Source organism: Gallus gallus, chromosome 2 (genome assembly GCF_016699485.2).
Source record: "Gallus gallus isolate bGalGal1 chromosome 2, bGalGal1.mat.broiler.GRCg7b, whole genome shotgun sequence".
Classification (NCBI taxonomy): domain Eukaryota; kingdom Metazoa; phylum Chordata; class Aves; order Galliformes; family Phasianidae; genus Gallus; species Gallus gallus.
This window is the reverse complement of record NC_052533.1, coordinates 42,856,355-42,881,340: the sequence shown is the minus strand read 5'-3', so window position 1 is coordinate 42,881,340 and position 24,986 is coordinate 42,856,355. Positions and strand designations below refer to the sequence as shown.

The 24,986-nt window shown below is 38.4% G+C and overlaps 1 protein-coding gene across 3 annotated transcripts in view; it reads left to right on the top strand.

Annotated features, from left to right (window-relative positions):
- Window positions 1-24,986, top strand: part of LARS2 (leucyl-tRNA synthetase 2, mitochondrial) — an 87,101-nt gene that overhangs the window by 8,021 nt on the left and 54,094 nt on the right. For all 3 annotated transcript variants that reach the window (XR_003073639.3, XM_025147499.3, XM_040696589.2), the window contains exons 4-7: window positions 5,611-5,702; window positions 8,913-8,973; window positions 16,567-16,656; window positions 20,595-20,738. Coding sequence is in view for 2 of the 3 variants with exons in the window: in XM_025147499.3 (XP_025003267.2) it covers window positions 5,611-5,702; window positions 8,913-8,973; window positions 16,567-16,656; window positions 20,595-20,738 (387 nt within the window). In the remaining variant the exon portion in view is untranslated. The remainder of the gene's footprint in view (window positions 1-5,610; window positions 5,703-8,912; window positions 8,974-16,566; window positions 16,657-20,594; window positions 20,739-24,986) is intronic.

The following is a 24,986-nucleotide window of genomic DNA, read 5'->3' as shown; positions in this document are numbered from 1 at the left end:
ATTATTTTCTGTGGTATAAATCAGGTGGAAAATATAACAGATATCCTTTGTGAATTGAGTCTTATTTAAGTTTAACAAATACCAAAGGTGTTAATTAGCTCACTCTATCCCATTTTGAAAGAAAGAGGGAGAAAATGAGATGCTAGCTTAAATGCAATTAAGTTAGACAAGAATGTGAGAGATTACAGAGGAGAGAGACACCTTTGTTTTCTAAATGGTAGAGATAGAGTGTGGACATGGAATAAGTTTTTGTACTTTGTATCTTCTGGGAATGAGAAATAAATGAGAGCATTATGTAAGTGGAGTTACTGTGTTTTGATTAAAATCTGTGTGGGTTGATTATTTTTTAATTTCAAAGTGCCTTATCAAAATGCTAGTGTGCCACATTGTTACTGCAAAGAATCACTGAAATGCTTCTTGCTAGACTGTGCATGCTATTCACATTCATTATTTTGATCTATTTCCAGGTGTTCCTTATCTCTTTGTTTTTCTCTCTGGTGGTGGTGGTTTTTGGCTATTGTCATCAAAGAATCAGAGAATCATTTGAGTTGGAAGGGACCTTTAAAGATCAGGCTGCTCAGAGGCTGGTCCAGCCTGAACTTCAATGTCTCCAGATATGGGGCATCCACCAGCTCTCTGTGCAGCCTGTTCCTGTGCCTCACTACCCTTATTTTAAAATCTTTACTTATATCCAATCTACATCTCCCCTGTCTCTCCTATATTGAGGACTCCACATCTGGATGCAGTACTCCAGGTGAGGCTTCACCAGGCCAGAGCAGAGGGGCAGGATCACATCTTTGCCCTGCTGGCTGTGCTTCTTTGGATATAGACTGTGTTATGGTTGGCTTTCTGGGCTGTGAGGGCATATTGCTGTCTCATATCCAGCTTGGCATCCACCCGTACCCCCAGGTCCTTTCTGTCAGGGCTGTGCTCCATCCTTACGTCCCCCAGTTTGTACTGATAGTGGGGGTTGCTGTGACCCAGGTGCAAGATCTTGCACTTGGATGCGTTGAACCTCATGAGGTTCTCTTGGGGCCACTGCCCCAGCCTGTCTTGGTCCCTCTGGATGGCATCCTGTTCCTCAGGTGTGTCAACTGCCTCCCACAGCTTGGTGTCATCTATTCACGCTTGCTGAGGGTGCTCTCAATTCCTCTGTTGAGGTCATTGATGTAGCTATTAAAGAGCATCAATCCTTGAACTGACCCTTGAGGGACACCACTTGTCTGAACAGAGATCAGTGACACTGAGCTATTAATCACCACTCTCTGGGTAAGCAGTGTTTACTACCTAGTGCAGTTAAAAGTCAATCTAGGCTGCGTTCAGGTGAAGGTCTTGATTTTATGGGTTTTTCAGCCTGTTCAGTGCAGCCTTATTTTAGGCAGCCATTAGAAGGTTCAGCTCTGCTGTCCTTTGCCCTTGCATCCTTCCTGCCTTGCTTGTATGTGCACACTTGTGAGATCAAGTGCAGGGAGAATGATGAAAAGTTGCCACTGAAGCCGAGGGCAGTTTCTGGAAGATGGAACTTGCAGCCATGGATCATCTATTTAATTAGCATTTGGAATTAGTTCATGTCAGTTGTGTCAGGGTGCTATAACTAGAGGTATGTGTGCAGGCTTTGCTATATTGATGCACACAGTCAGTAGGCATTTTCATTTTTGCTTGTCTTCTCTTATCACATACTCTTTGTAAATAAATATATTTATTTACAGGCGTTTTTGATGCTACTTGTGCTTGCTTTCTTAGAATTTAGAATGCATCAATCTAGATTTAAGGAAGATGCATCAGTTCTCTGGTCATGGCATTCGGACACACTGAGCACTTCAGGAAAGCAGACAGGTTCTTTGTTTCTTTACAAACATTAAGAACAACTCTCTGCATAATTTTTCCTAGTTATGCTCATGGAGGCATAGAACTGAGTGTTAAAAGATCATTGTCAGCGTATTATGTCGTGCTTACTGATCTCACCCACTAGTGTCAGTGTGATGGGCTGACTGTCACAGCAGATGGAAATCTTCTGAGAGGAAGAGCTGAGCCCTCAGAGTGAATTAATTGAGTTACTGTCTCTTCTTCTGCTTACTCCCACAGTCAAACTGAAAGCTCCGGCCGTCATTAATGGCAGACTTCTGGCTGTACTGTGAAGTGATCCTTACTCCTTTGCTACAAGCCAATATGAATGCAGAGTCTCTGGGTTTAGGTGTTTCAAGATGCAGCTGTTTTCCTTTTTAATAACCTGCTTGTGAAAAGTCTGTGTGCCCACATATCACTTCACGGTCCTATGCAAAATGTAGAGTGTTGAGTGGCAGAAAATACTCTATCCTGCCTGATCATGCAAGCTCCTGAGGATCTTAGGGTATGTCATCAGTGTGAAAAACTAACCTGGTGCTTTTAACTAGGCAGACTGTAAGTAACTGCTTCTCTTTGGGGACCTGCCAGTGCCTGTGCCCACAAAGGGAGAATTCATGCAAGAAAGGAGTGACTGCAGAAACACAGCTGGCTGTGGGACAGCACTGGCTTCTGCCATCTTAAAATGGCTGTGAGGCTATAATTTGCCTTCTTTTACCTGGTACAGACATCTTCAGGTTATGCAGGCTTCTCTCCTACAAGATAGGTTCATTGTCTTTCTTCTTCCTAGTGATTTGAAGAAGATCTTGTCTGTGTGGAGAAGTGATGCTTGGAAGAACAGTCCCTCCAGTGAGCAGAATTGATCCCGTGATTGCATAAGGTTTAGAGGCCACTGTCAGAAGCAGTCAAGACAGCATTTAAGAAAGCTGATGACTCTATTTTTCCTTTCTTTCTGTTCATCTATAATGTTAGAGTGAGCAGCCATGTCTTCTCCTAGTTAGAACCTTTGACCAAGCCCTAGGGAGCTTTAAGGAATACCCTTTGGTCTTCCAGATTGCTTTGTTCCTGTTTTTACTTTGTTTTAAGCAGGGCAATTGAACTGTCACTTTATTCTTTGTGCCAACTTTTGACAGGTTAGTAGTGTGTTTTTTCTTCTCTTCCGTGTCTCTTGAGATTTTGTGTGTGTGTTTGGAGCTATATAGTTTATCTCAGCCTTGTTTTGTGTTGGCTAAGTCAATTTAAGATGTAATGCCAAGTGCTGTATGAAGGCTGTGGCATTTTAGCTGTAGATGGGTAACACGCTTTGCTGCCAGAGGAAGCTGACCTATTGTTTAGACAATTGCATTTCACAGACCTTTCACATCCATTCACAGTACAGAAGTAAAGGAGACAATGAACTTCAAGTCATTTTCTAAACCACCGTGCATGTTACATTCATCTCTATAGCAACTATATAAATAGATCTATCCTGGAGATTAATTTGAGGATATTTTTAATATCTCTTTAAATTCAGGTTTCTTCCCGAAACTTGAAGTAGTGTATTTCTTCAACCCTTCAACTCAAGGAATGCTATTGGTTGTTAAATTGAACTGTATTTGACTGTGATAAGTGAATACACCGTGTGATATTTTTAATATACACGATAGAATTGGGAAGATCTGTGTGAGCAGATAACTCCTGCTAGTGCTGATCTCCTGCTAGCACTGATAGTACAGGGATAAAATGTCTGCATGCTAGCTGTCTGAGCATCAGTCTGCCCGTACAAGGAGTCTGCAGGCAGGAGTGAAGCTGTCATTTCCTCATCCTTTTGCTCATGAGCATGAGAAATGGCTTTGTTGTGCCTTGGTTTTGGCTATCCGTCTGCACCCAGGAGATATTCCAAAGCCAGATTTGACAAACGTTTGCCAGGAGTCATATTTTTTTTTTTTAAATCTCACTTAATGTGCATCAGTAAAAGAAAACATTTCTGGGGATGCATCTGTTCAGCTGAAGAAATGGGGCTTAGAAAAGAGGATGTCTGTAAACTACATGGAAAAAATACCTGGTTTGTGTGGCTGTTTCTGTCCTTAGCCAGCTGGTCAGCACTAGTAACAGTCCAACTGAACTATACAAACTAATATTGTACTGTGTCCTTACAAAACTGTTGAGATTTGTAGTTTCTGTAAAGTTTACCTTTTTTTTCCCCCCTCTTTTATACCAATGACTTTGTTTATGGTGGGGGTACGGAAGGGGGAAGGGCTGTGGGCAGGTGTGCATCAGCAGGGCAGGTCAAGTAGCTTAGGCTCCAAATGAGATGTCTCCACTGAATATTTATAATGTGAGGAGGTGATAAGTTCAAAACCAAGTCTGACATTTTTCTGACATTGTAACGTGAGGAATGATCTCTCTGATAAAGGGGGACATTTCTAAGACATTACAGCATTTTAATCACTATTAGATTTTTACACCGAAAATGTGGTTTGTATAGACACTGTACTGGCATGAGAGGTGGCTGATCAGAGGTTCATACCTATTTTATTGCTGCACTGTCTGCATAACCATACACAGCAGGTTTAGTTTAAGCTCAGCGTTAAAAACTAGAATGCTTAGCAGTCACATCTGTTAAATTATTTTGCTTTTACACTCAGCGGATGCTAAAGGCACCTTTACGAACGTGTATGAAATATCTTTTATGAAAGAGCCAGTTGAAGTCAGAGTGTTAGAAGGATGTGACAAAGAAATAAAAGTAGTTGAATCCAGAGACAAAAGGAGATCCCATACATCAGTAATAAACAGATTTTTCTGTATAGAGTTAGCTTATAAGATTAGTATTGCTGGGCTTGCTTTCTCGTTGCTTTTTGTTTATGTGCTACTGAAGAACAAGTTTTTTATGTAAATATCTATTTAAGGGATATTACTAAGCCTGTATAACTGTGATCGTATTGGTTGAATTTACTGCACATTTGTAGGTATGATAAATGGGACTGGCTTTTACTGAGCATGAAGTGTGTCCAATGACAGTAGATGAAACATTGACCATTCTTGTCCTAGTTCTTAAAGAGTTTTTTGAATGCTTACTTTTTTGCTAGATAAGTTGTTTTTCTAAATAATTCTCACCTTAACAGGCAAGATATATGTTTCAACAAAAATTACACTATATGTATCTGTTAAATGTTTTTTAGCCTTTATTTGTTTGAGGTCCTGAGATACATTGTCAGTCTGCAGTCTATATTTACAACAGATGTTTTTTAAGTGAAACTTAACCAAAATATTTTTCCTCATCATCTCATTTTTATCTGACAGACTTAAGGTGATCGTAGAGCACATTGTGTTTTTTTTTCTCTTCAGCAAAAGGAAAAACAATTAGTAGTCTGCACACCAGATATAGTTATAAAACCCTTGGTTCAAATAACTTTGCTTGCTTTCTTCTTTCCCTTCTGTAGGGTGAATGTTTGATTCTATTTAGCTGTAACATCCACTGCTAATTTTGACCACCACAGGAATTACAAAGGCTTGATTTTTGTCGCTGCCAACTCAGTATTGAAATAGTCTCGGAGTTATTGCATAATACCGTGAGCCCCCTCTAACATCAAATTGTTGATAGCAAGTTTGTTTCATATTCATCACTTAAAACAGACGTAGCCCTCGTGGGCATGCTTTGAAGAAGTTCAATTCAGATAAAGCAAATGCTAAAATGCGAACCACAGTTGGTTATTTTGAGGCTCGTGTGTGTTGCTAATGTCATCCCAGAAAATTGCATAAGATTGTTTTTCATTTTTTTGCTGGCAGGTGCTAAATCCAATGGGATGGGACGCATTTGGTTTACCAGCAGAAAATGCAGCAATTGAGCATGGTCTTCACCCTGCAAGCTGGACACAAAGGTGATCTTTTAATGAATATTGGTAGTGTAGGTGTCTGTACTGTGGAGCCCAGAAAGTAACAAAACAGCAAAAACAGTGTAGAAGAAATGCAATATAGGAAGAAGGCTAATTTTGCTGTTGTTTTGTAGAACTGTGCAGGTGACTCAATTTCAAAAGCTTGATGTGTCAAGATGATTTTTCAGGGCTTCCTTCTCAATTACTTGTAAGCAGCTAGAATATTGAAAAGTGACATTTCCCAGATGTCTAAAGCGGTGAATAAGAAATAAATCAGAATTCTGTTAAAGTGAGTTAAATCTTAGTGTAGGATACACAGTTGAGAATGAGCTGCATGGTTAGGTTTACTGGCAGTTTTCAGTACCGTGAGGAAGAAGTTAATTTTCTCATTTGAGACTGAGTCTCTAAAAATGGTAAGCAGCCATTATTGCTGAGAAGTTTTGAGAAAGTGTTGTGCTTTAGACCTCAGAATTTGTTGTATGAGACTCAGAAACTAGTTTTCAAAGTGAAGTTGTTTGTTGTGCTCTAGGTGTGTTGCTGAAACTGTGGTATCTTTTTGGACCTCGTTGTGGCTTACCCCTTGCACACAGCCGAGCGCCACACAGCTATTTGCTCATCCTACATCTCCCCCCAGCCCCCAGGTTCATTGGAGCAAAAACTGGAAGGATCAGGAACTTCTGGGTTGAGACAAAAACAATTTAGTAAGGAGGGATAGAAAAGAAAGAAGAAAAGAATAAAACGAAGCAGTGACATGCTATGCAGTTGCTTACCACCAGCCCAAGCAGCGGCAGCCCCTGCCAACCAAGTCCCCCCTGTCTTATTATTCAGCACAACACCACAGAGTATGGGATGTCCCTTTGGCCTGTCTGGGGCAGCTGTGCTGGCTGTGTCCCTCTCAGTTCCTTGTGCACTCCCAGCCCCTCACTGGCAGGGCAGCACAAGAAGATGGAAGCACTTTGACTTGGCGCAAATGCTGCTCAGCAATGACTAAAATGTCACGTTATCAACATTATTCACATCCTAAATTCAAAACACAGCACCATACCAGCTTCTAGGAGGAAAGTTAACTCTACCCTAGCCCAAAACTCACTTTGAGATAATGCTGTTTCATTTAAGTTCATGCATGCTTCTGGTTCTTGGTTAAGATCATTTGCTACTTTTCCTACTGAAATATGGTGGCAACTGAATTTGCTTAAGGCAAATGCATGTAATGCAGTGTATATAAATTCTGTGTCGTTTATGCTCAGTTTTCTAAATTTCCTTCTTGTTGGCTTGGTATGAAAAAATCTGTTGTCATCAAAAAAAAAAAAGAAAATAAAACCCAAACCACTGCTTTTGTTTTTTGAGCAAGCCTGGAAAGCCACTGTGCACAGTGTGTTGTGAGACATCAGTTATACTGTATGTGAAGTTAGCAAAAAGGAAATTAGAAACCTGTGGCTATGTGGAAACATTGCCTGGACTCTCAGCAAAAAATCTGCTACCAATGTGTCTTGCTTTGGACAAACACACTGCTTCTGTTACAGGAGCTCATTATTTTTCTGAAGAGTATGGTGGGTAAGCTGGTGATTTCTGTCTTCATTTAATAAGCCTGCTGTAGCTAAGCTGTAATTTTTTTTTTAAATTGACATATCTATTATAACCAAATGGCTCATTTTTAACTCTATTATCTTGTCAGAGTCTTCACCAGAAAGAGCATTACTGTGATCTGTATTTACATGTCAAATGAGGCACAAAGATTGAAGTCTGTAGTCCAGAGAGAACTAGGCTGACATGTGTACTTGCTGACTGCAAATGGGTCAGGATTTTCTCCTCGCTGCCACGTGCTCCCTCCTCACCTATTGTACTAGCTTTAGCACTCAGGACATCTTGTTGAACCGGCCCAGAAGAAAGCTGTTCTGCTGGCTAACTGAGCTGAATGAGCTCAACAGAAAAATGATGAGCCTGTGGGGCAGAGACTGAGCAATAGTAAGCTGCCCTGTCAGCTTGGCTTGCCTCATCCGAGCAGGATCATATGGAAACATGTGGCGGGACACTGCTTGAGCTAAAGCTCTTCTGCTTTCTGTACTGTAAATTTTCCTCTTTTCTTGTTGTTCCATACACTTAAACCAATTTGGCTAGTAGTTGCATGTGCAAGAGATTTCATATGGGAAGTAAAATTTTGCCTTTAAAATTTAGTACTTGAAAGAGAGTTAACTAGCAATATTATAACAATTGAGACAAGTTAGCACATCATCACTGGGACTGATTATAACATCCAAGCAAGAAAATAATTTCTATAGCCTTTTTTTGTGTGTGTGATTTTACAAAGGAAGGAAATTGGTTCATCTTACAGGCAGGATAAATTCTGACCACTGAAGTCAGTGCATCCATTTTATCCATTCTCCCCTGTCCTAAATGTTTCTGAAGCCTGCAGCAGAGATGACAGCTGTATGTGGAGCTGTAATAGGGGACGTGTTTCAGTCATCTATGGAACAGAAGTGGACACCCCTTTGAAAGGGGGAACATCATAAACATCTCAGCTTGCTTGATTCAGATCAACAACCAAATTCAGATCATCATCATGTTCTGATGATGTGACTTAAAAATGAGTTCCAATTGACTATTACTCCTTATATTCTTGTTGTTAGGGGGAAAAACTGATGAAGTCAGAGTTGCTTAAATGAAACATAAAGAAGCCTTTGTTAGCAAAAATCAGAGTAGAGGCAGAAGCTTTGTGAGAATAGCCTGGAATTTGATGTTTTTAAGTAGGTACAGTTTGGGTGGGAATTTACTATAAGCAGTATTACTGAAGGTACAGTTTCTCCTATTGGAAATTGTGACTCTGTAAGATTTCCTTGTTTGCTTGTACTCATATTACTCTTCTGGGAAACCTTTTCAGGTTTAAGTGGAGTTCTGCACTCCCAGCAATACCAGACAGAAGATGTGTTGTACAAAAAGGAATTGTTGGGTATATCTGAAAACTGCATCCAAATATGTGCAGAACAGTTGTATACACAGCCATTGAAATGAACCAGAATACATACCAGAGTAGTGATTTTTAAAATTATTTAAGATGAATATTCTGACAGTTTATTGTACTTGATAGGCAGTGAGATAATAGCGTGTAGATGTTAACTGGTACTTCTGATTTCTTAGAATTTTATAGGCACCTGATGTTAAATGCAGTCACATGATACGAATAATTATAAGTGAATACTTCTTTTTTTCTTTTTGCAGTAATATTCAACACATGAGGGAACAGTTTGATGCACTAGGTCTGTCATTCACTTGGGAAAGGGTAAGATTTTCTTTACTAGAGTATGCTGCTTTGTTTTACTGTACGATGGAATACTGAAAGGTCTGGAATTTTAAGATTTTAAACATGACAACATAGAAGCCTTGAAAGTGACCAGTTTAGGTTGTTGCTGTAAGCTGTAAAATTACATTTGATTGAAGTGATAAATAGACTTTCTATGGTCTATCTTCTTATCAAACTTCTCTTACTTTCGTTATAGTGACATAATCTGTTCATCTCAAACCGTAGGAGAATCTTTCTTTTCTTTAAAGCAATTTCATGTTTACTTTATGTTTTACATTTGGATGTTTCCCTGCTTTTTTTGCTGCTTTCAGAGTAGCAGTTTTCTTTGTTAGGAGTTTCGGTAATAGTCTAAACAGATGTTTCTGAAGCAGCATACTTTTCTGTTAAGGGGTGTGTGTGTGTATATATTTTGGAGGAGTGCTTCTTTCAGTGCATGTGTTTTATAACATAGTCAGCAGCTTAAAGCTAGTGACTTGAAATGTGAGTTTATGTTCTTTTAAACGTGAAGGACAGTCCTGTGTTATCACCGTTGTCCATACCATGGCCACATTGGAAACTAAGAAATTCAGTGTAAAACACTAATGCTTGAGAGTCAGATGTTCACCTTAAAACCCGTCCCAACACAACCAGACACAGCTAATCTCACTTTCAAGATAAAAATGAAAGAAATTAATTTTTGAAGCAATCATAGTAGGGTTATTGCATTAACTGGTGAATCAGCCGCAGTCACTAACTTTATATTCTTAGCAATAATCGTTACTTATCACCTTAATATGATTCTGAATAGCCTGATGGAGATGCTAATCTTGAATCTTTATTACAGTTTTGTAGCTCTGAAAAGGGAAAGGATTAATTTTCTGTCAGTATGAGACCTGCCATCTGTTGTTGTTAATTGAGAAGGTGAAGTTGTTTTTTCTTTTGTATGTTTCTACATTGAAATAAAATAATACTTTGTCTTATCTTATATATGGCAAGATTTTCAGTAAGAGCCTTTTCATTAAGATTATAGTTTTCTTGGTTACAAAAGTTGCTCTGAAAAGAATTCTTTTTTGTGGAAGGTTCACTTCACACGTTCTTGACAATTATTTTCTTAAATTTTAAGGTGTTCTTATCTCAGAGGTTTTCTTTATGTGTAGGACAGCAATAGCACAAAACGGTGAAGTCGTGTGCCTATCGGTATGTGCATATGGAACACACAGGAGCTGAATGTCGTTGAGTGCCTCTCAAGAAGATCAGGGAAGTTCACTGCTGTATACAGACCTTTGTGTAACCCTTATGTTCTGAAGGAGAGATGGAGAACTGATAGTAATGAAAACCATGTCAGGAAGTATAAATGTACAAGGAAAGCTCATTTGTCATCTTCGTGCCTGTTCTTTGAGACTCGACCTCTGCTTTCCTAGCAAACTGTGTTACAGTTAATGAGCTTTCAGAAGCCTCTGGATATATTTGGAATGGGCATTAATACTGTACAACTAAGTTCATTTTTAACAGTTGTATAATTAAAATAATTCAGGCTGCTCCAGAGGCACGTAGTCTGTGTTTTAAAAACTCATCTTTCAAAAACAACTCAAACTTAAAACATGTTCTTTGAAACACAATGAAATGTCTGCACTTTTACTCCTTAATTATTTAACTTTTATTTTACCTAGAAACTTGCCTTATTAACTGCAGTGAGAGTGACCTGGATGGTTACCAGTAGAAACAGATGTTTAATCAATGCAAAAAAATGTATGGTACCTGAAATATATCTGTTGTACATTGTATTATAGTATACTATTATATTAAATGCACAGATGTTTGAGCTAGGTAAAAGAATGTCTTTGGGAAGGAATGGCTTAAGTTACAGCACTGCATTGTCCAGGCTGTTAAAGCCTGCTTCTCTGCAAGGCTAATTAGACTGAGCAGAACATCTTACTGTCTCAGCTGTACTGCTGCTGGGCTAACCCAAGCATCTTTGCACAGCAGTGCATCGTGCTGTGCAGGTACTTACCTTAAAAGTGAGCTCCTTGAGATAAGGAATATTTTCTTATTATTGTTCTATACTTGTATGGCAGTAAATCAGTGGCTTGCAAAATACTGTGACATTGCAAACAAACCCAGCGGTGTTAGTGACTCCTATGAAAAATGAGAAAAAACACCATTTATATAACTTAGTCTAGTTAATTGAGACTGTTGTACAAAACAGGAGCTGGTTTTTAATCAAATTCCATTGGTCTTTTTCCAGTGTGCTCCTTCATTTCTGTTAAAGCACAGTACCTAGCAAGTACCTGCTAGGGGAAACGCATTCTCCTACCGTAGGTCCCTATTTAAGTGTGGGGTGAATTGCCTTTGTAAAGCACCAGAGTTTTGTAATAGCTGCCAAAGAATCCTGTATGGTCAGCTGAGATAATGTGGGAGAAACTTAAGTGCATTTTACGAATGTTAGGGGGGAAAAAGATGAGGAAAGGAATAAAAAGTGCATTTGGAATATTCAGTGTGTGGAGCTGTGCTGGGGAAGCTGACTGCTTACAGAGTCATGTCTGGTGTTCACGAAAGTTCTGTCTAGGAGTATGAAGCCTAGTTTTAATTTTCTCGCTTGGTAAAATGACTGTGAGCAAATCCCAGCGCTGCTGGATAATAGGAGTTTCCTGTTATCCATCTGTTTCTTTTCACTGTTCTCTCTTAAAATATACTTTCTCATTTTGGTTTGTGTGCCGTTGCGGTCGGTGAAATTACTTACCCAGCAAAGCTCAACAAAGACACACTGGCACAAAAGCTAGTGAGATTATTTCAGAAAGCCAGGTTACAAAGGCACTTGGAAGTTTTTCTGCTGAGCAGAAAATGTAAGCAAACTACAATGTAATTAAATGCATTAAAAAAGCTCTGTCAGTACTTTGCTTTAGAGGAGGCTTGAATACTAACGTTGCTCTGACATGATTTCCCTGAAATGTAGGTGTTTTAAGTGTGTCAAATAGTAATTTTTATTGAAAACAGTGTTATTCTGGAGAAGGATTTAAAAATAAAAGCTAAGTAAGAGAGAGAATGTTTCTATTGTGAACCTGCAGATCCAGAGTTAAAAAGATGCAGTTTAAGGATGGAGAAAATCTCTTTGAGAGACATTAAAGCACTTGGAAAATAAAAACCATTTTCGTTTTGTTTTTAAGTTAACAACAATTTTGTCTTTCCCAGTGACCAGACTTCTCCAGAATACCATCCCAGACAGCTCTGCAAACTGCCTCTCAGTTCTTCTAAAGATTATTTTCAGAAGAACTATTAAGTGCAGTTGTTGGAGATTCCTATCATCAGCACCAAGGGGCGCAGGGTGTATGACTTTCCCTTTCTTTTGCTCAGCAGTGCCATCAGGCTGAATGCACGTTACTGCTCATTCACCAGTTTACCACTGTTTTATATAACTTCCTTTCACAAGGTAGCTTGTACTGCCAGCATTTCTCAGTATGATTAAGGCTGCCCTTCTGCACTGTGCATTGTAAAAGAAGAAATCTTTGGTAGATTCTCATTGTTCAAACATTTCTGTTTTGTTTTGAAGTTGTCATTCTGCCCGGGCACACATAAAACTGTAACAGGAGGCAGGGATTTAACTGTTAGATTTTCTTCTTCTCCACCTCTCTATGATAATCAGTCACCCTACTTGTAATTGAATAGCAAAAGGCACTATTGTTATAAGGCTACTGTTTTTGTGCTTTAAAATGTAAGTAGTGCACAATGTTTGTGGCTAATAACGCACGAAACTGAGGGCCTGTGAAATGGAAATGTTCAAATGAATTAAGGAATGTCATTCAGTCAACTCTGAACCTCCCAAAATTAAATCGTTATCCTTGCAGTTAGGTGATGTATGCCCTTTAATACCAAAATAGAAAAATGGGGGATTAAAGGTGTTTAATTTTTCCCGATAGATCTTGGAAAAATCCATTTCAGTTCTTCTCCCCATTCTTTTTAGTCAAGTGTAACATGGCTGTCTTCAGTATAGCCTAAGTGCTAGAAACAAAATGATTAGTAATAAATGAGGAAATTAATTATCTCTGGGTTTGTGTTATCCCCCAGACAGGTGGATCTCACAGTGAATAAACACTTCTATGCAGTCTGTAAATATGACTTATATTAAAAACACAATAGCTGTGGAAGTTGCTTGAAGATACAACCTTTTTCTTTAGCTACCAAGTAGATGGTTGTAAGAATGTGGCAGATTTAGAACAAATAATGAATTTTAAGACAGGGCATTTGAACAGTTTTATTAGTGGCAAAAATTTGTCATGCAGAACTTGTTTTTGTTTACTGAAGGTTCTCTCCTGCTGGCTTTACCATTGTTTGACAGCTGCAGGTTTGTATCAGGTTTTTCATGGTGATTGATTCTTTCACCTTAGTGTGAACCAGGTGCTGATGGAGTTTCACTGCTGTCACAGTAGAGTAAGAGTGCCAGTTAATCTGTAGCTGAGAATTTATTTGCAAAAAGAAGTATACCTTTGTATCTGCATGTTGGTACCAGCTTGTAACACTAACCCCTTCCTCGCACTGTTTGGGACATTGCTGTGCTGAGGGAAAGGGATTAAGCAAGGCAGTTGTTGGTGTGGGCACAAGGGTCCTTCTCGCTATACCTTGGCAATATCTGCTGTTCTTAGAAGCAGACCGCTTTTAAAGGTGGTTTGTTTTAATTGCCTCATTTATGTTGGAGGAAGGAGGAGTAACAGTAAACAGTGGTAAAGACCAGGTTTGGTGACAGCAGCAGATTCTTATTTTAGCTAGCAACCTGACAGTAGGAAAAGAGAAAATGCATGGGAAGGAAGGAGGAGATGCCATCACTCCTCTTTGTGGCTTTGTGGTTTTGTGGTACCTTCTCAGGTACTGTGGTGATGGGTTGCCACTAAATCTTCCACAGATCACTGAAGAAGAGCACATGCAATTGACAGCAGAGCAATATATTTCACATTTGTAAGAAGGGTTCTGGGTTTTAGTGTATATTTCATCTTTGGAATAAATGTGCTGATATCCTTTTTATGTATATTCACTGATCTGCTTTATGATACAGGATTATAAATGTGTGTTTTGCTACTGCTCAACCTCACAGACATCTTTTGAAAAGGCTGGATGGATCCCGTCATGCTGCTTTGCAGAGCCTTTATACACACCCTTCTCTGCATTTCTCAGTTAGGTCAATTCTGTTAATGCAATGCAAATGTTTGTCATGTCTGTGAAGCTTAAATAGAAACTTCACCAGTCATTTGAATTTAAGGATGATGGTGGCCAACTGGAAGCTTTTTATCAGACATTTTTTTTAATCAAAATCAGGAATACATGGAAAAACTATTTTTTTTACTGTACATCTTGATGTGATGAACTGTAGGAGAAGAAAAATAAGTCATTTCTAGGTTGTAAAGAGGTTGCTGGCTTGTCAGCAGCAGCAGTCACAAAATGCTTGCTCATTTTGCTTGGCAGGGACACCATTTCTCTTTCTGAACCAACATCTGTTGCTTCAAATCTTCATAGTTACAGAGTTAAATAAGTGAGCTTCAGTGATCTGTTTGGACCTTTGGATATTTTGCAGTGACCAGACTGCAAATTAACTTCGGTGCTATATTTCTGCTGCATTTCTTTCTAAAAAGTGGGTCAGTTTACAACTTGTGAGAGGGCACAGACTTGTGATTCTACATAGCTCACCCTGTTCAGCCTGAAAAATGCCATCTCTTTTTTGTTTCAGTGAATGCACGTCTGCCAGCCAGGACCAAAAGGACAAAGTTCAGTTCATCTTACCATATATATTTGACATCTCACTCTGATTTTCTTCTCTGTTTACCTGTTGCTCACATAACCTTACGTTATATTGCAAGGAATGGTCTCTGTTCTTTTAAATCTCTGATATTAAGAGACGAAACTCCCTTGCCTGAGCAACATCACACTGACAGAACTAAATTTGCAGAAGCAAAATGTATGTGCATATACATGCATGTGTATGTGTGTACGTGTACATATGATCTAATGGATAATGTGTAGTTGAATAGAGATAAACCAGATTTCTTCCTTTTAAGTGCAGAGAGCAGGGTTTAATCAAACAGCTGCTTTTCATGGCTAAGCCTTCACATGCTGTGCTGAAAACTTGCCACTAAATGTCTCTATCTGGTCTGGAAAGCCTCTTCAACTCGCTTTTGAGACGTATCTACTCAAAGGTCATATTCATCGTTCAAAGCAATGTTACAGCACTGGAATATAAAGTTGTAGAAATAGTGAAATGTTTATACTAGGGTGTTTCAGATGTCATTTGAGCTGCAGAGGCTATTGCTGATGTCATCTGTCACAGGGACTTTGGGATGCTCAGATGATGGGGAGGCCTAGGTGAAAGACACTGTACTACTTGTTGATAAATTTGCTGATAAATGTATTCAGTTTGCACTTAGCTGGCGTACTGGAAACCCTGTAAGTCTGACATCAAGGTGTATTCTTGTTGCTTTGAGGTTCAGTATAGGAGTTATCTTCAACTTCAGTAAGTGCCACTGAGTCAGGATTTGTCAAAATATTTCTTCTTTACACAGGCGCAAATTAAACAGAAAAGGTGTTGACAGGAAAAATGTGTTTTGTTTATTGCTGCATATTTAGGAGGTAATTAGAACTTCAGTCCTGAGTTACGTGGTCATTTTCACTTGGGCCAAACTTTAAAATACGTGGGTGAAAGCATATGTGTATCCATTGCACCTGTAAAGCTCTGCACTCATGTAGACAGCCCTGAGTCAGTAATCACATCATGTTTTAGTGAGCTTTGCGTACTTGTGCTTGTTTGAAATGCATTTTGTTGCTTTTTAGGCTGTTGGTAAGTAGATTTTATTTTGGTTATTAATATTCACAACAACCTTCAGGAATGCTGGCAAATTAAAAAAGAAAAAGTCCTGTCTATGGTATTTTTACATGCTGTTTCATCAACGCCCACTCCTCTCTTTTTATGCTGTCATTTATTTTTATCTGTCTTTATTTCTCCCTTACACTTGTGACTTCTTGTGAGATACCCTTCACAACTCTTCCGTCTTCAAGTTTGGAGTCTCACCTCCTGATCCCTGCCTGCCAGCCCAGCATTATCTCCTATCAGCACCCTCTCTTCCTCAGTGCTGTTCTGTCCTCTACAGGCATCGGTTCAGTCGCAGACTGCTCTGCTCTTTCCATGGCCAGCTCTGAGCTGTCTTTGAACAGCCAACAGTGGCTCTTCCTGCTTTTCATTACTAAACAGAAGAAAAAGCCATCATGCCTGAGATGACTTCTTGAATAGCTCTGCTTTTTTTTCTTTTCTAATTTCCCTCTTCAGACAGCTGTGGTCAGTTCCATTCTAGTACTCTCCTATCTATCAGCACTGATATTAGTGTTCTTTCGTTTCGTGTCAACAAGTAAACTTTACTGTGCAATGTCAAAGCAGCCCAAGGCCCATGTTCTCTGGTTTTGTGTACAGGTGAATATCACTCGTAATAAACGTTACCCAAAAATGCATTTTGTTTTCTGTTTGGCATATACTATACGTTCCTGAGTTAATTGCTTAAATTAAAGTGCTGTAAGAAGATGCTAACAATAGCTTCAGGTATTTTTATTTCATTTCTACAGGAAATAACCACTTGTTTACCAGAGTACTACAAATGGACGCAGTACCTCTTTCTTAAGCTTTTTGAGTCTGGGATGGTGTATCAAAAAGAGGTACGTACAGACTTTGGCTTATGATATTTTGTAGTGCACTGTCTCTAGTCACTTATTAGATCAGTATTTCTGGATGCATTTCTGGATCATCCATTTGCATTCATTAAGTGATTAGATATTTATGGTGCTCTGGTTTTAAATCACTGCAAAATATAGTGAATTGTGTGTAATGAACATGAATGGGTATTACAGCATATCAAACCAGAAATGGTTATGTGTAGTTTACTCTGAAATGCAGGATCAGAACATAGCTACAATTAGTTATTTTCTGGCTTCAGTACAGAATCTTCTAGGTCTTAACTTCCCTCTCCTGAAGACGTAAAAGATAATGTGTTTGTGAAGAGTCTCTTCAGCAGCGAGGTTATTTGACTGTATTATAGTACTGTGATGCTGTCTCAGAACTGATAGAATTGGATAGCATAAGAAGACATTGTGTCTAACCATCTAATTCCTCAACCCTGTTTGTGACCTGTGAAATATTACAGAAATATTAGATGCTGTGAGACTGTCACAGCTGTTTTTCAGCTAGAAGTACATTCATAAATTTTGGACTTTGCTGTATTTTATAAATGACATATGAGAGTAGCTCAGAAGAGAAGAGTTCAGTTAACCTTTAAGCAGGAGGTGAAACAAAGGTGCTAAATTAGCATTCCAAAGAATTATCTACTTAGCCAAAGAAACTCAGTTCCAGAATACCTGAACTCCTGAGCTGCATCTAAACAAAGCTACGATGTAATAAATGTTCCTAAATGTATTATATACATAACAATGTAGTAAATGTTCCTAACTTAAAGCTAATTTATTAGTTTTCATTTTAAAGTTTCGGTTCTGTTGTATGGGAACCAGAAAATCCTACAGGCTAAAATTAAGGATGTAATCCAGTTATGCTGCGAGCCCAGAGATGGAGGTTGATGATGAAATGTTGCGTTTGGAAAGACGAGGTATTCTTGAGCCTATTTCTGTCAACAAGATTTATTCAGAGATCCTCAATGACAGCCAGCAAGAAGATGAAATGTTTGGTATATCCTAGCATGCAGAGCTTGGTTGTGGTGGTTCGTTTAGGTTTTTTTGTTCTGTATTTTCCTTGTAATAAAAAAAATGTAAGCCCTAGCTTGTTGATAACAAACTTATTTTTATCTATAGATATGTATTTTTCAAGGTGAATCTGAAAAGCTCAGGGCTTGCAGCTTCGTTAGGAGATACACAAAAGCAGTTTTCCCTGCAGACTCCTGCTATTGTGGGATTTTGGTGGTGTATGAGTACCAGTGATTGGATGTGCGTTGAGGACTTAAATCAGCATCTGTCAACCTGTAGGGAGTGTAATCTCTGAATATAAACCGGTTGCTTTTTGGCAGAAAACAGATGGCAGAGATATAGCCCATAACCCTTGGTCTCTTCAAGCTGTCATGTATCCTTAAAGCATACATCTATCCTGTGTCTTCAACGTACTTGCAATATACATTAGGCAGTACTTTCACACAGCTTGAAGCCTCCTGTTTTACAGTTTCTTCTAGGCATGAGGAGATAATTCATAGCCTTACTATGGAGATAAGAATGATACATGTCAAGTGTTAGTGTAGTTAGCACTCCAGGAGTGTGCCTGGTGAGTAATTTCTCTGGTTGGGAAACAGGTTCAGTGTGTCTGGGAGCTGGACTTAGTGAGAGTTAACAATGCCTGTCTGGATACTGCAGCTTCTGGAGACAGTGTGTCTTAATTCACCACAGCAAAATACTCTCACTTCCTACAGATCAGTGCAGATCTGATCAATATACTGTAGAGATTATTGACTTGGCCAAGTGCGTCTCATTTATTTGAGATGAATTGCTGTCTAGACTGTATTGATTATTTTGATTAGGTATCTGCGGTCTACTACCAGAGACACCAAACCTGGAGATAGATACTTATGCTGTCTGGGGTTATGACATCTAAGGTTAGATGACATATCCTACCTTAAAAGCCTTATGACCTTCACTGGTATAGAAAGCAGAACTAAATAACTTGTGTGAGATATGCACTTTCACACTGCTCTCTTCGTATTGGTGACATTTAATTACTTCCTGGAGCTATTGTTTGAGGCTGTTTTCACAAAGTTGCCTCTGTGAAGAACAAGTAGGATCTAAGGATTTAATTTAATATCCGGGTTTTGAAGATTAGTCAGGAGGCTCTGAGAGATGGAAGGAGCAAAATGCAACCCTAAAAGTTCATGGGCAAGACCATTCAGCTGTGCATTTCTTACATGTCCATTTGCTCTATGCTTTGGATTGTCTATCTTGATAAATTTTCCTATTATGGGTCATGAGGATGTCATGCTAAATAATTACACTTGCATAAATAAGTTCGGTTAATTTCTAGAGTTTTCATAATAAGTTTACCCAATATCAAAACAAAAGTAGTATTTTTTTTTTAACTATAGTCATAGCCAACTTAATACAAGCAAATGCTGGTATTGCCTCATGCAACTGACATTTTGTTACTTTCTGATGCTATTTTAACTTAGTATGGTATTTTTCAGATCTCTATAAATGATAAGATAGTAACTTTAAAGCCAACTTCATAATGTGTTGCATCATTACTGAAAAAAGCCTGTGTTCTGAAAGTATAGAAAACGGGTCTATAATAGTAGGATATATTGATCACTTTTAATTTCCTAATAAACTTTTTGAAGGCTGTTGTAAAAACTTTCTAATGTTATCGATAGGAAACAGATGAAAGGTAGACAAACTGTATAGAATTCAAATTCCAGTGATATACTGAATTCATTCAAGCTTGATTTGAAGATGAGTTCATTTTTATTAAAAAAAAATAATGACTTTAATTCATTCTCTCGTAAGGAATTCTGTGTAAATCAGTGTAAGCTATACTGATAACAGAAGTAGTAACAGCATTCCTCAGAAAGATCGGGTCTGTACATCTGCCTTGCGTCCTCACCAAGATGTTTGTGAAGTGATTGTTGTATTTACTTTTTCTAAGAATACATAGCATAACTAAAATTAAGCATTATCAGATTGGAAACTGAGACATTTCAGAAGGTCGTCAGTGATGGATGAAACGTGAATAATACAAAAGCAGAGAATGTGTATAGGTTGAAATAGTAAGTTCTCCCAGTACCAAAGAATATAAACATTTCAAATAATGTGTAATGTATTCCAGTGCTGTGGAGCTGGTGCTGCTGCTTTTTATTGAAGCTGACTTAACTTTGATTTAGCTCAAATAGTAGGTAAAACTCAATTTAATAGACCATCACTTCTATCTGTTCATTTTTTCAAGTTAGTGTCTGTCATTAATGATACTTCTGGAATGAGACTGTTTCAATGCTCTTAGGATTTTTTTGTGTGTGATCTTACACCCTTTATCACAAATGATCAGCTAACTTATTCAGTACTGTGAGGGGGAGGTTTTGCTTTTACTTCCTCCCCACCACGTCTGAATACTCAGTTAAACACTGGCATTTATTTCACTTTAAATTTCCTTTAATACATGTTGATTGGTAACTGGTAAGAAAGATGATTGCAAAAGTAATTCACACGACTGACAAGAAATGTGTGGAAAATAACAAGTCTTTCACTTCAGTATAATACTTCTGTGTGACAATCTCCTCTCATGTTGTATATCCTCAGTCATCTATCCCCTTCAAGCTTACTCTCAACACTTTTGGATTAGTGCTGGATAACTTTTAAGCATCAAACTATGTAATTTGCAGTACTGTAAATTGGAACACTTAGCCATCAAACAAGGCAAATGCTGCAAACTGCTTTTTTCTTTTCAGCATTCAAAATATGCTCACTTCAGTCTGTATTGCTGATGCAAATGAATGTTAGCAAAGTGTAGAAAATAGGAGCCCAAAACATGTTTCTGGATAATTTTTCTGTTATCTAAAAAGTAAGAATCTGTGTTTGAAATAGCTGCTTAAAGTATTTTTTTCCTGAAATGTTTTTAGGCCTTGGTCAATTGGGATCCAGTAGATCAAACTGTTCTAGCTAATGAACAGGTGGATGACAATGGTTGCTCATGGCGTTCAGGAGCAAAAGTGGAACAGAAGTACCTCAAACAATGGTTTATCAAAACTACTGCGTATGCAAAGGTATGAGGATACTGCTTTTGGAATTTGTGGTAGCATTTAAGGAGATGACTCTTTCCAGAAATATTTATTAAACTGAATGTGGTCTTCTATGTCTACATGTTTGCATAATATGTAATTATATGTGATTTGTCCCTTTTCATGCATGCATTTCTTGTTGTGAACTCGAATTTGGACTGCAACGTACAGCATATCTTCCACATCTGAGTTCATCAAAAAAAGTGTCAATTTCTTCTTTTATCTGGATGAAATCTTCATTCCATTCAAATGCTCTGTGTATTGGGACCTCAAGTATAGATTGAGAAAGTTATGCCCAATAAAATATTAAAAATTAATCTTTAACCCCTATCCTAAAGCTTAGATTCAAGAGACCACATTTCTACTATCTTTTAGGGAAGAACACATGTCGGTCCATTCATAATCAAGAGAAAACCTTAGATTTCATACCTTAACTTTGATTCTCTATGTGCAAAGAGGATACTTGAGATGTACTTCTTCTGATTGTTCTGGCAGTAAGGAGGGAACATTTACTGTAGTTGAAGGAAAAATTGAACCATGTCTACACAATCACAAAATGAACACAAGGTTCTGAGCTCTTTATCAGTGCTCTTGTGGTCAGATTTCATGATTACTATCATGTTTCAGGGTCTGCCCTGACTTACCGTTTGCCTCAGTTTGAGGCTGGAAGTTTTCCAGAGTTTCTACTCTTATGAGTACATTTTTTTTGTCTACTGTCTTTATAAAGGTTATAGAAAGTAATGACTGATATTTCTGGGTTGTATCCGTGCTTGACCAAATTACTGGGCTCTTATTTCCCACTGAGAGAGGTGAATCAGCCTTAAATTTCTACTAAAACAAACCTAACCTTGAAGCGGAAACCTTTCAGTAACCTTAAAACACCTTTGGTTTACAGGAGTATTACCTCTTGCTCATCCACCCTTCTCTAGGGAAGAGGATCTACCTTTTTGCTTTACTCTCTGAGTTAAGAAATATAATTACAGGGTAGACCTAAGCTTGGTGGATGATCAGGTCTCCTAGATTTCATTATCCAGTAAGTAGACTTTACTGAAAGCCAAGGAGGACCTTTTACGTCCACAACCATTTACTTCCCTGCAAAAGATGTCACCTTGAGAGACTACCATATGCCCTACCTACAAGAAGGCAAAGGGTTATGGTGCAGAAATGCTCCTTAACATCTTATTGTGAGTGAGAGCTGCTTCTGTTTCTTATTTAGGGATAAATGTTTGGGTCAACCTCCACCAAACCTTTAAACATTAATACAGAGGACAGTGAGTATTCTACAGATCCCTATGAAGCTTCCCAAAAGTTTGTTCTGTACTTGATTGATACTCTGTAGTTCATACAAACAAGTTGATGAATTATGCCATACTGCTCCCAGCTAAAGTGCTTTGGCAAGCATTGCCTTCATGTGCTACTGCTTCTCAGTGTAATGACAGATGCTGTCAGTTATTAGCAGGTGGTTTGGATTTTGCTCTTCACTCACTTTCCCATTTTTTTTGCTGTGGTCTTGGCACATTTTTAAACAGTCTCTCTGCTTCTTTTGGCGAGAGCTTTGTGCATTTGGTTGTTGAGGGGAATTTTTTTATCCAGTAACTGATATTAGATGGGTTTCACAGCTCAGAAGTTTAAGATAAAGGAATTTCCTTTTTTTTGTTACTTATTTTTTTTCTTGCAAGTTGCAAATGACTAGCTAATGCAGTATATTGTCTTACCTTCTGAATGGCCCGTGAACTGCAAACTGCAACTGGAGATTGCTCATGTGAGGAAGATGGTCTCTGAGCTATCACTGACAAGATACTTCAGTCTCCTAGAGACGGTTTGTCCACACTGACATAACCAGGAAGCTTCATGGTAGCATCTCGAGAGAATGCCAAATCACAGATTTTATATGCTACAACTTTGACTCCTCTATCTGAATATATTGACTATTTATCCCCAAAACTCAACTTTCCACATGTTTATTTATTCCTTACAGTAGTCACTCCAAGTACTTTCCAAGGGGTTTTTATATGACTAGTCCTTTTATCAGTCAAGGATGCCTCTTTGACTGTAAGAAGCTAAACATTTCTAACACCTAAATGACTTAAGGTGATAACATTAGTGATGAGAATACCTTCACTTCTGCTGGGGGCATTATTTGTTGTCTCTTGTTCCTGAAGGCAGTCATCTGCATAAAGTGATTTACCTGACTTACGTCATGGATGAGAACTACTACCAGTACAACTTTTTTCTTTGATGTTCAGAAACTCTGGGTACATGTGCTTCTAATCATAAATGAGTACAACAAATAGTTTCTGATCTTTACCTGACAGTTGATCAATGAATATACCTCTTTAGAAAAACAGCAGGTTCTTCATAGATATCACTTGCCTTTTATTTCTTCAGTTGTTTGGAGCTCACAGTTGGTATGTATATAGTAACTTTCCTGCAGTTATTTTCAGGAACCTGAAGTAAGCCTTCATACTTCAGCATATTGCAATAGCAGAAAGTGTTTTTATCCAAGCTGGCCTGAGATGGTGATGATTACTTGTACTTAATATGCCATGCTGCTGTAAGAGGCAAATCTGAGAGGACATTATAAAGATTATCTTTAATGGGGCTAGTCATTTTCTGTGGTTAATCTTTTTGTCTCAAAGAACAAAAAACCAGAACCAACACAGAAATAGACATTCAGCCTTCCAGACCTTGTCTGGACTTGAGATCTTCATTTCCCATTTCTTTTCCAATTGTTTGGTATACCTCTGTCCATTTCTGCTTCTTTTCAGAGTGACCAGAAGGCTAAAGCAAGGCGGTTCCGGATTGATGAGGTCCAAATCATTCTGATCCAAAGGCCTACATTCTGTCAGTAGACTAGCCTCTAGATCTTTGAGCCATGCTGCCAGAATTCCTATCAGTACTCACCTGCCCCTATATTTCCTATATCTCACAGCTTGTACAAATTCATTGGCACAGTGGAGATTTATTTGTTCCTTGTGTAAGTTGTTCTTACTAACTTTGTGTACAGCTAGTAGTGTGGGGCTAAGTGGATCAGGCTTTCAATGAGTTGTGTGGCTGTATTTCTGTCATCCACAGAAATTTCACTACTTTTTATTCTGAAATTTTAAAATGGGAGATGCAAAGAGATTAGCAGATAGTAATTTAACCCTTGCACCTTTGGGGGAAGATTTGTATTTCTTTTCCACGTTAGTTACTTCTGTACTCAGATGGTTAGTAATTTTTTTTAGTGTGCACTACTTTCCCCTTTCCCTTTCTCCAGTGATGCTTTAATCTGGTTTTGGTACCTCATGGGAAGGCCATGAGGTGACTCTGTTCACCTTTAGCTTGCACCTTCAATAGTGACGACTATTTCTCTAGAAAAGTTTACTGAAATTTAGGACCAAATGCCAGAAAGCTCCACCTTCCTTGGCCTTTTCCTGCAGCAAGGCTCTCTGCAAATCACTTGTTTGTTCCAGAAGTTACCCTTGGATTTTCTTTAACTTAACACAGTGAAGACAGTACATTGAAAAATGCTTTATTTCTGGTATGTAACACCTTACCTGTATGGATTAGAGGAAAATGTAAGTCCTCCATACTGTAACCATTTTTTGTAGACAGGGATCCATTTAAAATGTATTTAATGAGTCTTTTATTCTTTAGTTCTTCATGCAAATTACCAGCTAGCAATAATAACTGAATGATATGGATGCATACCATTTATTTTCTATTTGGAGCATCCACAAATTATCTTGATGCAACTATGCAACCTATTTATATTGCATATTGATGATCTTTCTAGTCATCTGCATTTCCCTTTCACCCATTTGTCTGTTTTTTCCTCTCTCTCTCTCCCAGCCTTAATAAAAATAAACACTAGGAACATTAGTCTTCATCTGCATGCTTTATTTACTACTCAGGTAGCAACAAGGCACTACCTGATCGGTGATGGGTGGTGTGATCAGTGACGGGTGGTGAAGTCATTTTCTGTGCTTGCAGTAGTCTGTGTTTAATTTACATGCACACAGTATCTTAGATTCCTGTTGTGTCCAGAGGAACCATCTTCTGTGGATTTGCTTTGAATTTTCTTATTTTTTCTACACTTGCCCATAGTCTTTCTTTGAAACAAAATATGCAAACAGACAAAGCAGCATTTTGTCACATAACGTACTGTTGGCAATGTGCTATCTTTGAATGGCAGAAGTACTGACCATGTTTTAAACAGTTAGCAGGAAGTATTTTGATTACATAAAGTTG